We start from the raw sequence: 15,116 nt of genomic DNA, 5'->3' as shown, positions 1-15,116 counted from the left end.
AGTCCCCCAATGAGCAGCTCCGTGGTCTGAAAGGACAGGGAAACAGTCCAATGAGCATCACCGCAGAAGAGCCAATCAGCTAGATGTTGCTGGGGCCGCTGTGAGCCAATCATCAGCCGGCAGCTGGAAGTTTGCTGGGGCCCCTTCGGCTGTGGCTCTCAACACAATCCCACAGGAAAAACACCTTGACCCCTCTGCAAGGGTGAGGTAGCAATTAACTGAGACCACAAACACCAGTCAGCTACACAGGTTCTTAAGAACAGTGGTGGGTGCTCCTTCAGGTGTTTATTTGCTTCAGCTCGTGAAGGTGTGTGACCCTTAGCCCTCCAGTTCTCAACAGACCAGAGCAAGTCCAGGGAAGGGCCCCATGGCACCAGCCTCAGTATCTGTACTTGGTGGAGTAGTCCTTGGGGGACACCACCAGGCCCCGGCCCTTACGGGCACCACGGTATACAGTCTCAATTATGTCAACCATCTCCTGCTTGTCTTCCATGGCCCAGTTGATCTTGTTGTTGTTGCCTGTGCCCAAGTCAATCATGATGTGCTTGTTCCTGCAAAGAGAGAAAGGCACCAGTGCACACAGCAGATTCCACAAGAGCCCCGCCTTCCTGCTGTTACAAATGCTTGTTGCATCACTGACATACATACAACCAAAAGGAGACCTCGGATCAAGAAAAGGCTGAGACACCAAAATGCTATTTCTAAAAACCACAATGCAGGGCTGGGATTGTGGCTCAGCGGTAGAGCACTCGCCTAGCATGGGCGAGACCCGGGTCCGATCCTCAGCACCATATAAAAATAAAGGCACTGTGTTGTGTCCATCTACATCTAAAACATAAATATTAAAAAAGAATGCATTTTTTTAAAAATCAAATAAATAAATAAACAAACAAATAACACAATGCAGGGACATCAAACTCTTTCTAGACTTTTCTATATGTCCTTTGGACAAATATCCTAAAGGGATAGTCAGAGGTTTGTATTAATTTTCCTGAAAAGCAGTAAGTTTTTCATGTTGCTCTTAAAAGTCCTTGGCACAAATTCTACAAAAATCCTACCCATGACATTTTGCATCTCCAGGACCAGGGAAGTAGATGACCCTTTTAGATACTTGTTTTTCAAGAGATTAGACTTCTATCTTAGGAATTCATACTTGCACCGTCCAGAGTAAAGCTGCTAACCCTCTTTTGCACTTGCTTGATTTTTCCTGGTTTGTTGAAGACAGATTTTTACTAGTACAATTTCTCACATTTATAGGATCATATGTCCAGTTCAACCCTGTTCAATAAGCTTGTTTCTCAGGAGGCCTCTCATTTGGTCTCCCCTCAACCAAAGCAGCTACCACTCATCTGATGTCACTCTTTGTATCAAATATCTGCTTTCAGGGTGACATTCCAGGTCCACACGCTGGCCCAGAAACCCGGGATAAGGACCTCAGCTGTTCCTGTGCTCAGGTGCTAGCTAGGTCAGTCCTGTCCTGTGGTTCACCTTCAGGGCCCATGTGTGGCTGTGAGGGAGCAGGCTCATCCAGAGTGAGAGTCCCTTGCACATTTCCACAGCCCAGTTTGATACCTACATCTCTGTACATACTGTCCTCTGGCACTTCTACTCCCATTTGAACCACCTATCTGTCCCTATGTCCCAGCTCAAGACCATGAAACCTGGAGGCACTCAACATACATATCCAGTGTATAGGGTGACTAAAGTGCTCACATTACTTATGCTAGGTAATAGAACAACAGCAGCAAGTTTCATCTCCTTTTCTAAGTAGACCATCAGTCCTAAAAACCACAAATACACAAAGTGTGCCCCTGCCACCACCCAAAGCTGTCTCCTACCTTCCTTGCCCACCAGACCATCTCCAGCCCCAAATGGCCTCCCTGTCTCACCTGAAGAGAAGAGTCAGCTGCTCAAAGGCAGGAAAGGGATCCTCCTACATGGTGGAAATAACAGGGTCACAGTGTCCTACAGTTGTGAAATGCAGGATTTATGAGCTCTGAGCTAAGATATCTAGCAGAGGAAATTTCCAAGCAAAGACTTGACAGTGCAAGCCTGGTTTCTTCTTGCAACGTATAGTAAACTGAGAGGAAATCAACAGACAAACTGGTATAAACAGCTAACAAGAATAATAAAATGTCAAGCGCGATGGTGTACACCTGTAATCCCAGTAGCTTGGGAGGCTGAGGCAGGAAGATAGCAAGTTTAAAGTCAGCCTCAGTAATGTGGAGAGGTCCTGAGTAACACAGTGAGAACCTGTCTCGAAACAAAACATAAAAAAGGTCTGGGGTGGCCAGGGCCTGTAATCCCAGCAGCTCAGGAGGCTAAGGCAGGAGGATCACAAGTTCAAAACCAGTCTCAGCAATTTAGCAAGGTGCTAAGCAACTCAGTGAGACCCTGTCTCTAATAAAATACAAAATAGGGCTAGGGACGGGGCTCAGTGGTCAAGTGCCAATAAGTTCAATCCCTGGTAACAACAACAACAACAAAAAACCAACCTGGGGAAGTGGCCCGAGTGCTTAAGAACTCTGGGTTCAATCCCTGGTTAAAAAAAAAGGAAAAGGAGGAGAAAAAGAGAGAAAAAGGAAGGAGTGGGAGAGAGGGGGAGGGGGGTAGGGTGAGGAAGAGAAGAAGGGACAGGAAGAAGAGATTCTTAGCTTTTGCAAGCAACAAGATGCTGAATTCCACAATGACTGCTGACTGTGTGGAACAAAGAAAAGGAAGAGCACATATGGCCACTTGCTGAGAACCAGAAAAGATCACAGGTCAGTGCACCCAGGCCCAGGTGATGAGGGTATGCCTCACAGGTCTTCTCAGCCCACGGGAGGCATCTGGAAGCCTGGGCATCGCCATCAGAGCTTACAATGTGTCATATGGGGGAAGGTATCCCCCTTGACCTGAAACTGTGAGAGGCAGAGAGAAGTGTTGGAGGAGGTAATGGCCCCAGTGCAGTGGCAAGATGCAGGATGGCAAACTACCCACCTACAAACCTCAACTGCAAAAGGGTACTTGGGCAGAAACTGTCCCAAAATATGGAACATGGGGTCAGGAGGGCCAGCCCAGGGCCTCGCTGTCCAGCCCTGGAGGGAAGCCTCCCAGTTTTCTGCATTTCCCTAGGCCTAGTCCTCTGCTGGGGTGTAGCCTCACTTGTCTCAGCTTCACAAGTAAAGAAGAGGGTCCCCTGCAAAGCCTTATGCGCACCCAACATAGGTGATGTGGAAAATGTGATTCTGGACCTGATTCGGTCCTGAGATGGGGTCCTCAGTAACCCTGGTGAGGAATATTCTGCTTAAGGGAGAGATGCGAGGCAAGCACTTTACCACTGAGCTATATCCCCAGCCCGCTGGGGATGCAAATCCTTGGAAACAGAGAGCAGACTGCAGGAGGCAAACTCCTAAAATGCTTCCCATAATTCTGTGAATACAAAAAGGCTTTATAGTGCTGGGGTTGTGGCTCAGTGGTATAGCATTTGACTAGAACATTAAGGCACTGGGTTTGACCCAACACTAATAATAATAATAATATATAAAGTTTTAAAAAAGTTTAAAAAGAGGATGGGGGGCCTTCAAGCCAGGCATGGTGGCGCAAACCTGTAATCCCAGCAACTTGAGAGGCTGAGGCAGAAGGATCAGGAGTTCAAAGTCAGCCTCAACAATTTAGCAACGCCCTAAGCAACTTAGTGAGACCTTGTCTCTAAATAAAACACAAAAAACAGATGGGAATGTGGCTCAGCAGTTAAGCACCCCTGGGTTCAATCCCCAGTATCAAAAGAAAGCTTCATTTCTGTGACTCTGTTACACTGAAAAGGAAATTTTACAGATTATGGTCCCTAATCAGTTGCTTTAAAATAAGGAGGTTACCCTGGATTGTCTGGGTGATCTAACTAGAACTGGAAGTGAGAGGGTATGCAAAGGACTCCACACACCCAACACTGCCATGGAGGTACAGGGCTCTGAGCAGAATAGCCCAGATGACAGCAGCAAGGAAACAGGCCTCAGCCCCACTGTGAGACCTGCATCTGGTAACAACTCCAGCAAGCCAAGGTGGACTCTCCCTAGGCCCTCCCCAAGCACCCAGGCCATGGTCCTGGTCTCTGAGACCCTCAGTAGAGAACTCAGTTGGCCCTGCCAGACATTGCACCTCCACAACTGTAAGCTCACAAACGGGTGCAAATGTATAGCACTATCATGCAGAACATAAACTAAAGCACCCCCATGCAATCCCAGAGGTTAGGAATCGCCTGTTCTGGAATACAGCCAACACTGACACTGCTTTTACCAACTTCTGTGGTAACTACCATAGAAATTTTGTCAACAATAGTGTGAAATGGTGATTTCTTTCCAAATTAAATATCCACAACATAATTTTTGAGCTGAGAAGATAAACTTGTATTTGTGAGAGAGTAATGACATTCAGAGTTTGCTCTGACGACAGAACATTAAATATTAAAGTCACTGACATCACGCTTAACAAGTGAGTTATTTTAAAACACTTTTCATCCACAGATTGCATGTAAAGGCATCTAAAATGTCAATGAGGGTGTCTTCCATTTCATTCCACTTCACCCAAATTTCTGGGCAAAGTTACTTCAAAGGGTAACTGGTCACTGAGTAATGCTAAAATGGAAACTGTCACTTTGAAAACCATTCAGCGTCACTGATCAGCTTGTGTTATAACCTGCATCATGAAATGGCTCATTATTAACACACTCCTTCTAGGCTATAGAATCTGGTCCAAACCAACAATATGTCATGTAAATAACAACTTACCTGAAGAAAAACATGACAGTACATGGATCGTATAATTCATACATTTTGTTGAAGTCAGGTACTTCTGTAATATCCACAAGATAAATAACTGCAAAATTTTTTACCTAAAAAGTAAAGAGATTAAAAATAACAGATTGATTTGACTTTCATTCCATAAAAATCACATTAAAAAATCAAAAGCTAGAATTTATGTAAATTGGACAATTTTTTTCAAACCACTTATCCAACATTTCCCCCACAGTGCTAACACTTAAGAAAACACCATGACACGGCCAGCATCCTGACCAGCTGGCTACTCCAAATTGCACTGTGACCTCGGATGGCCAGGAGCTAGCCAAACTTGACTTAAGCAGCTAGCTGCCAAAGCCCTGCAGAAAACAGACCAGACGCATCACGGCACACAAACTTGGTGTAACCCAGGAGGCCCTCCACAAGTACTCATGACAGCAACACTGCTGAGCAGGCCTGGAGAATCTGCCCATGCAGCCCAGCTGCTCAGGCTTGAACCCTTGCAAACATGAACAGCTAGGACCCCAGCTGATAATGTGCAATTTCTAGTAATTTTTTCTTTAATTACAAGCTCATCAGAAGTTTAGGGAAAATTTTTTTTTATTTTTTATTTTTAGTTGTAGATGGACACAATACTTTTATTTATTTATTTATTTATTTTTATGTGGTGCCGAGAATCAGACCCAATGCCTTACACATGCAAAGCAAGCGTTCTACAAATGAGCGGCAACCCCAGCCCCACAGAAAAATTTTTAAGACTAAAAACACCTCCAATCCCACACTCAGAGAAAAACATCAGTATTTCTGAGAGATTCTGTCCCACCTTTTTTCCTGGTTATATTTGTAAAGTTTATTTATACTGTTTTAACAAAATGAGGTCGTATTTTGTATACTGCTCTAATATAAGCATTCTTATGCAAATTACCTACTTTCCAAAAACATAGTTCTCATCCCTGCATGCTATTCCACCAAGCAGCTATGCCATTATTTTACCAGTCTTCTCTTGTTTTCCACAAACACCTGTCATTCACCTGGTATACTTTTGGCCTTAAGAACAAATGCTAAAATACAATCTCAGGAACAGAGCATCTTGACATGTTAAAGGCTCCTTATAAACTGTCTCAATGCCCTCTAGGAAGCATAACCAACTTACCTGTAACATTACTGCTTGAACTGCAACTGCCCCAAAAGACAGGAAGTCCTAACTCCCAAAACTGAGAATGTGACTTATTTGGAAAGAGGATCACTGAAGAAGAAATCAGGTAAGAGGAGGTCATCCTGCAGGAGGAGAGCCCCGTAGATAGATGCAGTGGCCCACACCTGTAATCCTAGTGACTCTGGAAGCTGCGGCAAGAAGATTGCATATTCAAGGCCAAAATAGACTGGAGTATAGCTCAGTGGTAAATCACATGAGTTCAACCCTCAGTTGCGGGGCGGGGAGGGAAGAAAGACATGGGAACACAGAGTCTCATGTGATGGGGTCCGTAAACCAAGGGAATCAGAGGGGCTGGTAACCACCAGAGCCCAGAAGAGACCAAATGTCTCCCTTTGAGGATCCAGAGAGCACAGCCCTGGCCACACCTTGACCGTGGACTCCTGGTCTCCAGAACTGTGAGAGAATTTCTATCATTTCAAGTCCTCTAGGTTGTGGTTTCTCACAGCAGCTACAGGAAACCAGTATGTACAATATGCCTTTCCATAAAACCAACTCTAAAATCCTGACCATCACCTACAGATGATGACATGATCCCTGGGATCTGCTCTAAGTATCACAGCATGGCAAACAAGGTTTAGAAAACACAAGACTTGGGGCTGTGGCTGTGGCTCAGCGGTAGCACACATGCCTGACATGTGTGAGGTTCTGGGTACTATCTTCAGCACCACATATAAACAAATAAATAAAATAAAGATCTATCAACAATTTTAAAAAAATTATTAAAAAACTAAGCTGTCTTTAAAAAAAAAAAAAGAAAACACAAGACTGGCAAATGCTGACACTTGTAGAGGTTGAGGGAGAAAAACCTCACTCATTGACTGCATGCTTCACTTTTAGAATATTACCAAACAAACAAAGCAACAAACCAGCCAAAAACAAAACAAAACAAACCTCACTAAGGAAATTTAAACCGTTTCTGGAAAGACAGAGTTGACCTGTGGTGAGACCTCCACCTGTCTGCCTTCCAGCTGTGGTGCAGAGATTATTATGGAACTCTGGCATGAGGGGCACCTGGTGTGCCTCACTGCCCACATGTCACTCTGCAAAACCCTTCATGTGAGGCTTTCACACAGTGATAATGCACATCCTCCTCTTGGTCAGGCAACTCATGAACACACACTTCTCCAAGACTGGTTTCCCACACCATCTGCAGAGGGAATGTAAATGTCAGGTCCCTAGGACCAGCTTTATTTTCAAAGTAAACTGGTTAAGTTGTATTCTGGCTTTAAATAAAACCAAACAAACTCTCATCACAGGAGCCAAGACATGGAATGGTTGCAGGCATTGGGAAGGGGAGCCAAGCTGCACTTCTACCCCAGAAGGCTTGCTCAGGAGCAGACACAGTGAATACCAACCACACAACCCTGAAATCTGTGGGCACTGAGTACCCAGGGAAGCCACATGTTCAAGACACAGCATGCACCTCCTGTGCTCTAGCTTATACCCATGTTATCTCCCCCTGTCCATTCCAATAGACTATCATGTCCAGCTCTGGTACTGCAAGGACCCAACTGAACTCGTGGCACACTGAAGTCTGGCTCAGGGACACCCAGAATACACCCTGCACAAAGCACTCTTCACTCATAAATTCTAAGTCTACACCTCTAAATAAAGGCCTTGCTGATGTTTCTCATATAATGAAATCAAGACTCAGAAAGGTCATGACTTTGAGCCACATGGAAAGTGGCCTGTGTCTGTCCAAAGCCCATGCTCTAGATGAGATCTCCGAAGCCGAGTTTTGAAGGAAGAGTCCTGCCCAAAGCAGGCCAAGGCTGCAGGAGGGTGGGAATCCGTCAAGCAAAGAGAACACCAGAATAAAGAGAAAGAGGAGACAGCAGCCAAGTTCCAGACTCAGCACCTGGGATGAGGAAGTAGAACACAAGAAGGTGCAGCAGTGGTGCAGAAGGACCAGACAAGGGACCTACCTTCAGGAGGCTGGGGAGGCATCTAAGCAATCAGATTTGCACATACCAAGCTAGAGAAAGTTGAGGAACGTCCCTACAGGTGGAACTACATTTCCCCAGGGGCAGCTGCAGCCAGGAGGAAACTCTTCAGAAAACAGAGGTGGTTGCTTTGTCCCATGAGTCCTCACCTGGCCGAGCACTGACTTCCTCGGGACCCACCACCTCTGTGACCCTTAATGGGATGATCAAGACGGGTTCTGAACATCATCCTTTAAAAGTCCACAGATGTATCTGCCTTGGAGATACATTAGACTGCACTACTGTATGTCAAGGACATCACTGAAGAGATTTGAAATTCTATCTGCCTGGGCTCTTGAACACATGAAAAGGTCCCATCTATTCCTACTCATCAAGGAATTTAGAGAACAGTGAATCCAAAGCACTGCTGTGACAAACCATATTCCCACAAAATGCTAGAACAGTTCACAAGCACATGGAATACCCTCTTTGGCAGCTACACAGGAAACTCTAACACACTGTCCTATACTTATTGAGCTCCATGAATCTGTAAGACACACACATTTAAGTGTATCTGTTTTCAGACTAACTTTCTCCATTAAGTGTTCAGCATGAGGTGGGGGTGGGTGCTGCAGGAGCAGCCAGTCCACAACACAGTCTGAACTTGTGGAAATTGTACTCACTTTTAGGCAGCTGAAACAGTCAAACAGGGCTTTTGACAAAATGAGGAAGAGGCCCCACAATCTGCCGATGCTACAGAGGGAGATTTTTTAAATTATACTGTTCTTTATATCCAAACCTTAAGTTTCAAAAACTGCTGTTGAACATTGCCAAACGACTTTACTAAGAAAATAAATAATACTTTTTTTTTTTGGTACCAGGGATTGAACCCAGGGGCGCTTAACCACTGAGCTTCATCCGCAGCCCTTTTTTGTATTTTATTTAGAGATGCGGTCTCACTGAGTTGCTTAGGACCTAAGCTGCTAAGGCTGGCTTTGAACTGGGATTGAACTCAGGGGTACTCGACTACTGAGCCACATCCCCAGCCCTGTTTTGTATTTTATTTAGAGACAAGGTCTCACTGAGTTGCTTAGCACCTCACTATTGCTGAGCTAGCTTTGAACTCGTGATCCTCCTCCTTCAGCCTCCCGATCCGCTGGGATTACATGAGTGTGCCACCATGCCCGGCTGTTAACATTCCTTTTTTTTTTTTTTTTTTTTTGGTGCTGGGTATTGAACCCAGGGCTTTGTGCATGCAAGGCAAGCATTCTACCAACTGAGCTATATCCCCAGCCCAATAGTCTTTTAATACATTTTAAATTTGCATTTTTAGTAACTAAAACACAATATTTTTTTAAAAAGCTCATTAAACCCAGGCACAAGGTGAATCTGCTCCCTCCTAAGAGCTTCCTGCTGAGCTCCACCTGGTTCTGCAGAGCCAAAGGCCCTCCCATTCCCAGTTATCCCCGCGGATCAGGGTTGGCATAGCCACCCCTGAAAGGTGAACAGCAAAAGATTCCAGAAGCTCTGCCCAAGTTATTTCAGAGTCAACACAGCAATGACATGCTTTTTTGACTATTCTCTGAAGTTAAAGCAGCATCTGCCCTTGTCCACAGAGGCTTTCGCAATGCAGAAATGATCCCCTATAGGACCCTGGCTTGCAGGACCCCAACACACTCCCCATGCACCTCCAGTCCTCACTATCTTGGCATCTGATAAGAAGTAGCTGGGAAATGGTTGATAATCAAAGTTCCCCTCTGACCCTGACCTGAAGGGTTTCTGAAAGTGAGACCCACAGTCAAGTCATGCCACAATTCCCTCAGAAGTTTCTTTAAAAACTGCCCCAGATGGGCTAGGGATGTGGCTCAAGCGGTAGCGCGCTCGCCTGGCATGCGTGAGGCCCAGGTTCGATCCTCAGCACCACATACAAACAAAGATGTTGTGTCCGGCGAAAACTAAAAAATAAATATTAAAAAAAAAACCGCCCCAGATCAACAGTATCCAAATCTCTGATTTGCACTTCTGAAGCACTGCAAGAGACATCTGTTTTGACTGAAATGCAGAAACAGTTCAACATTGCTTCTCCTAAATAGGATAGCAAAAATTAACCAAAGGGCAGATCAGTGTTTCCTTTCCTACCAAAAAAACACATCTTATATCTACTCCCATTTACTCAAAGGAATTACTTTAACCCAAATTACATTAACTATTATGAGAGCAAAAAATAGCTTCAGAGTTCCTGTAACTTTTACTCTTCATTATAATAATCTCAAATTATTTGTGGAACATCAGAATGTTAGATATTTCACTATCACTTTACTATCTTTATCTTCTACCCTACTGTTACAATTACAAAAACCCCAAATAAAATTCTTCCTAAAGCTATCAAAAGAAATTTACAGGAAAGGAATAAGACCTTTGACCATACACGAATGCCCTACAAATGCACTTTTTCTATCAGCAAACAAGTGCTGCAGACCACCCAGTGTATGAATGTGAAAAAAAATCAGGAAAACTCTAACCACACATGCTTCTGTTTCCTCTTAGTGTATTCTGTGCTTGAATAATTCCAGCTACAAATGAAATGATTTCATAAGAAGAAAGGATTAAAGCAAAAACCAACCAAAAGAAAAAATTATAAGCTGGGCGCTCTAGCGCTGGCCTGTAATCCCAGCAGCTGAGACAGGAGGATTTTGAGTTCAAAGCCAGCCTCAGCCAAAGCAAGGCGCTAAGCAACTCAGGCAGACCCTGTCTCTAATAAAATACAAAAAAGGGCTGGGGTTGTGGCTTAGTGGTCGAGTGCCCCTGAGTTCAAGCCCCAGTACAAAAAAAGAAAGAAAGAAAAAAGAAAAGTATAGGATTTACCAATGTGCAAACCCAAAGTTCTTTTTTAAAAATTTTTTTTTGGTTGTAGATGGACATAACACCTTTATTTATTTATTTTTTTAAAGAGAGAGAATTTTTTTAATATTTATTTTTTAGTTTTCGGCGGACACAACACCTTTGTTTGTATGTGGTGCTGAGGATGGAACCTGGGCCTCACGGCATGCCAGGCGAGCGCGCTACCGCTTGAGCCACATCCCCAGCCCTATTTATTTATTTTTATGTGCTGCTGAAGATTGAACCCAGTGCCTCACACATGCGAGGCAAGGGCTCTGCGGCTGAGCCACGATCCCAGGCCCTACAAGTTCTCTTTATAAACACAAAAATAACAAGGAACCCAAACAAGCACAATCCAAGGACTGAACACCCACGGGGCTGGGGCTGCGGCTCAGTGGTAGAACAGAACGCTGGCCTAGCATGTGGAGGCACTGGGTTCGAGTCTTAGCATCTCATACAAATACATGAATTTAAAAAAAGGTTCTTCAACATCTAAAAAGCATCCAACAGGGGCTGAGGTTGTGGCTCAGCGGTAGAGGGCGCGCCGGCACGTGCAAGGCCCTGGGTGAGATCCTCAGCATCACTAACAACAAGTAAATAAAAGTCTTGTGTCCAACTACACCTAAATTCTTTTTAAAGCATCCAACAAAGCCCGCAAACGTTTTTGTTCACTGAACCATAAATTAAAAGAAAAATTGCTACCTCTTAAAAATTTGGAAAACTACGGACGCTTCTGACAGAAACAGAAGGCCATCTTCACAATGCCGGGAGCCACGCCGCCGCTACACGGGTCCCCGTTGCTCGGGCCAGAAGGGCCAGCACCGGGCCGCTGCCGGCGAACGCGGAAGGGTGAGGAGCCAGGCCGGGCCGTTACCTTCTCCGCTATGCTGTACAGAACCTCGTCCATCTTCATGCAGGTGGGGTCCCAGTCGTGCCCGAAACGAATGACCACGACGCGGTCCTCCTCCGAGAGGATGGCCTGGTCCACCTGCCAGCCGTTGTGCAGGTGGGGGAGCATGTACGACATGCTGGCGTGGCCGGGCGGTGCGGCAGGGCGCCGCGCGAGCTGCCTGCAGGCGACAAAAGAGCAGAAGTCGCGCGACTGCGGGACCCCCGCGCCCCCCCGCCCCATGGGCCCCTAGCCCAGGCCCCCGTCCATCCCGTGGGAGCCCCGCTCAGGCCCCCGGCCCATCCGGGCCCCACCTTGCCCTCTGTCTCCGGGTCTCGTCTGGCCCGCACCTCCCGGCCGCACCAGCGCCTCCCGCGCAGGGGCACTTCCGGAATCACGCTCTGACGCATACGCCTGTGCCGGCGGACGTGGCGTCAGCCGCCCGGACGTGCCCTTGGCCGCGCCTGCGCGATGCAGGTGACAGGGGTGGAGGTCGTCCGGGCGCATCTACGCCTGCGCGCTGGGCGGGCGCGGCTTCGCTGGGAGCCAGCGGTTGGTTCTTTCTTTCGTCGGGTGGGGAAGTGTCAGCGGTGTTGTGCTTGGCCGCCTTTACCCGGCACCAGCCTCCCCGACCGAGAACCTCCCTGTGAAAGCCACCACCCTGTTCCCCCGCGGCCGGACGTGGCCTGTCCCTGCTCCCGTGCCACGGTAGCGAGGCGCCTCCCTACTGTTACAGGGCCTTCCCCGAAGCCGGCAGCGCGAAGACCCCCCGGAACCCCATATGGCCGTCGCGGCAGAAGGATCTCCGACCTGCCTCGGCGGGCATGAGTTTATTGGAAGGGTAGGAAAGGCGAAAAGCGGGGGCTGAAGGGAAAAAGTGGGTCCGATCGCAGAGGAAAGGGTCAGCGTGACTTTTCCGCATCTGGTTTTATTGAGATCCCACTAAAACTCAGAGGGAAGTTTCCAGAGAATTCCACCCACGTCCACCTCTTGACTTAACATCCTGCTAAGTGAAATAAGCCAGTCCCCCCCAAACAAAGGCCAAATGTTCTGACAAGCAGCTGACTCACAATGGTGGGGGCGTTCACCGCATTGGACAGGGGGCATGGGGGGGAAGGGAGGGGGAAGGGGAATGGGAAAGAGTAGAATGAATGGGGCATAACTTCCTTATGTTCATATAGGAATACACAACCAGTGTAACTTCACATCATGTTCAACCACAAGAATGGGAAGTTGTACTGCAAGTCGGTATGATATGTCAAAATGCAGTCTGCTGTCATGCGTAAATAAAAAGAACAAAAAGTCCTCATTGCGCATGTCAGCTCCAGGTCACTTTGGCCCTTGATGGTTTTAGTTGGATTCTTTTTTTCTCTTAATTTTTTAAATGTTATTGTATTTTTTTATACCTTTACTTGTTTTTATGTGGTTCTCAGGATCAAACCCAGTGCTTCATGCATGCTAGGCAAGCACTCTACCATTGAGTTACAACCACAGACTCTGGAATCTCTTAATAGATTTTTATGGTTAGGAGGAATTATCCTTAATTCAGTTCTGGGCTCTGATCTGCGAAAGAGTCACACAAAGTTCCCCATTTCAGGGTAACGTGTTCTTAAAAGCATTTCAGGATCCATTTCCCTTGCAGATAATGGTTGCTGAGGAATGTAAATATCCTGTTGACTTTAGCCAGGCAGAGATGCAAGTAAATTGCTTTTTAAAAGAGAAAGCATGATAATTCACAATAGGTGGGGGGGGGGGGGGGGTAGAGGTATTTTTGACTAGAAGAGAGGGGAGTGAAGGAAGGGGAGGGGGCATAGGGGTAGGAAAGATAGTAGAATGAATCAGACATCATTACCCTATGTGCACATAGGATTACATGACCTGTGTAACTCTATGTGAGATCAGGCAAGGCGGGCAGCGACCAAAGGAGGCAGATTTTAAAAGACCACAGAAGAGGCTTTATCCTAGATATCACTCCCAGGCGGAACTCATGAGACCAACAGAGTGGACAGGAGAAGGGTCTGAGGAGAAACCGGGTGGAAGCTTGATCGGATTGGACATTTATGGGGCTTACAGCAGGAAGGGAAGGGTTTGGGACAGGAAAGGGGATTTTTAGGGTCCCATGTCCTGCTGGAGTTGATCAGTTCAGCTGGCTGAACTCCAGGATTGGCCAAGGATTCTGCTGATTGACAGGCCTTAGTCAGGAGACCCTGCTGATTGATAGGCGTTTCCATCAGCGCCTAATTGATGTTTCTTTCCAGTTCTAAGTCTCCGCCACTGACCTGACATTCTACATCATGTACAACCAGAGGAATGAGAATTACTGGTAGGTGAGAAAAAAATGGGGCTTGAAAGGGGTGGAGAGAAGACAAGAGGAGCCAAGTGGAAAGGGGCTGGATGGAGGGGAGGAACAGGGAGCCTACTGGGCGCTGTTGGAAACAGAGTTTGGGAAGTGAGATGGGGCATTGCTCCTCCTAGTGTGCTAAGAGGAAGAGTCATGGGAAGTTGTGTTTTCCAGAAGGTCACTGCATGTTATGGATACAATCTCCCTCTGATGTGATCTTGAAAGGAAAGTGACCACAGCACTCGGAGCGACCAAGAGATCGTTATTGCAGCAGTGAGAAAGAGGAGAAGAGAGAAAGAGAGAGCAAGAGAGGGGGGCCCTGGCAGGAGAGAGTTCAGACTTGATGCAAACTGCGATAAAGAACCAGACAGGGGCTGGGGATGTGGCTCAAGCAGTAGCGCGCTCGCCTGGCATGTGTGTGGCCCGGGTTTGATCCTCAGCACCACATACAAACAAAGATGTTGTGTCCGCCGAAAACTAAAAAATAAAATATTAAAAAATTCTCTCTCTCTCTCTCTCTCTCTTAAAAAAAAAAAAAAAGAATGGGTCGTCACTAACATTCAGTGGAGAAAGAATGCCAAGGAAGAGGGATGTGTCACCATGTGAAATGCTTGAGAGGGGGGCCAGCATTAAAAAAAAAAAAAACCAGACAGGTTGGACTGCCCTGGTTATCTTGCAGCTAACATTTGTTCAGCCTGCCCTGCACTAACAGATCTTGCTGATTGTTAGAGACTTGGGCAAATTTCTTCTTTTTTTGTTATTTATTTATTAGTGCATTATAACGATACATATTGAACTTATTGTTCTGTGGTGCCGGGGATTGAACCCAGGGACCTGGGTATGCTAGGCATAGCATCTCCCACTGAGCTATGCCCCAGTGCCCCAGCACCCTCCTCCCCAGCCTTTTTTTTTTTTTTTTTTAATTTTTATTTTGAGATAGGGTCTTTTTGAGTTACCAGGCTGGCCTTGAATTTGCCATTCCCTTGCCTTAGGTTTTTCAAGTAGCTGAGATTACAGGCATGGGCCACCATGCCTAGCTACATTTCTTAGGTTTTTTCAGGGGGGCAGTACCAGGGATTGAACTCAGGGGCAC

The 15,116-nt window shown here is 46.3% G+C and overlaps 1 protein-coding gene and 1 long non-coding RNA gene across 3 annotated transcripts; one reads left to right on the top strand and one right to left on the bottom strand.

Moving 5' to 3' along the window:
• Nucleotides 1-266: 266 nt before the first annotated feature.
• On the bottom strand, nt 267-12,072 carry Txnl4a (thioredoxin like 4A). Of its 2 annotated transcripts, XM_027935347.2 has the most exons (4): nt 11,997-12,072; nt 11,668-11,863; nt 4,767-4,870; nt 267-551 (listed from the first exon to the last, which is right to left on the bottom strand). In XM_027935347.2, exons 2-4 carry the CDS (start codon nt 11,818-11,820, stop codon nt 380-382), a joined length of 429 nt encoding a protein of 142 aa, XP_027791148.1. In that variant the 5' UTR covers nt 11,821-11,863; nt 11,997-12,072; the 3' UTR covers nt 267-379. The 2 variants fall into 2 exon arrangements, with proteins under 2 accessions (XP_027791148.1, XP_027791149.1); XM_027935348.2 differs by lacking the exons at nt 11,668-11,863; nt 11,997-12,072 and adding an exon at nt 11,496-11,649.
• A 131-nt stretch (nt 12,073-12,203) lies between these two features.
• LOC114092734 (uncharacterized) lies at nt 12,204-14,526 on the top strand. The gene is made up of 3 exons (XR_003582796.3): nt 12,204-12,523; nt 13,941-14,005; nt 14,198-14,526. It is a non-coding gene; the product is annotated as an uncharacterized lncRNA (long non-coding RNA).
• The last annotated feature ends 590 nt before the right edge of the window (nt 14,527-15,116 follow it).

Source organism: Marmota flaviventris, chromosome 16 (genome assembly GCF_047511675.1).
Source record: "Marmota flaviventris isolate mMarFla1 chromosome 16, mMarFla1.hap1, whole genome shotgun sequence".
Lineage (NCBI taxonomy): Eukaryota > Metazoa > Chordata > Mammalia > Rodentia > Sciuridae > Marmota > Marmota flaviventris.
Note: the sequence above shows the minus strand (reverse complement) of the source record. Positions and strands in the feature narration are given on the sequence as shown.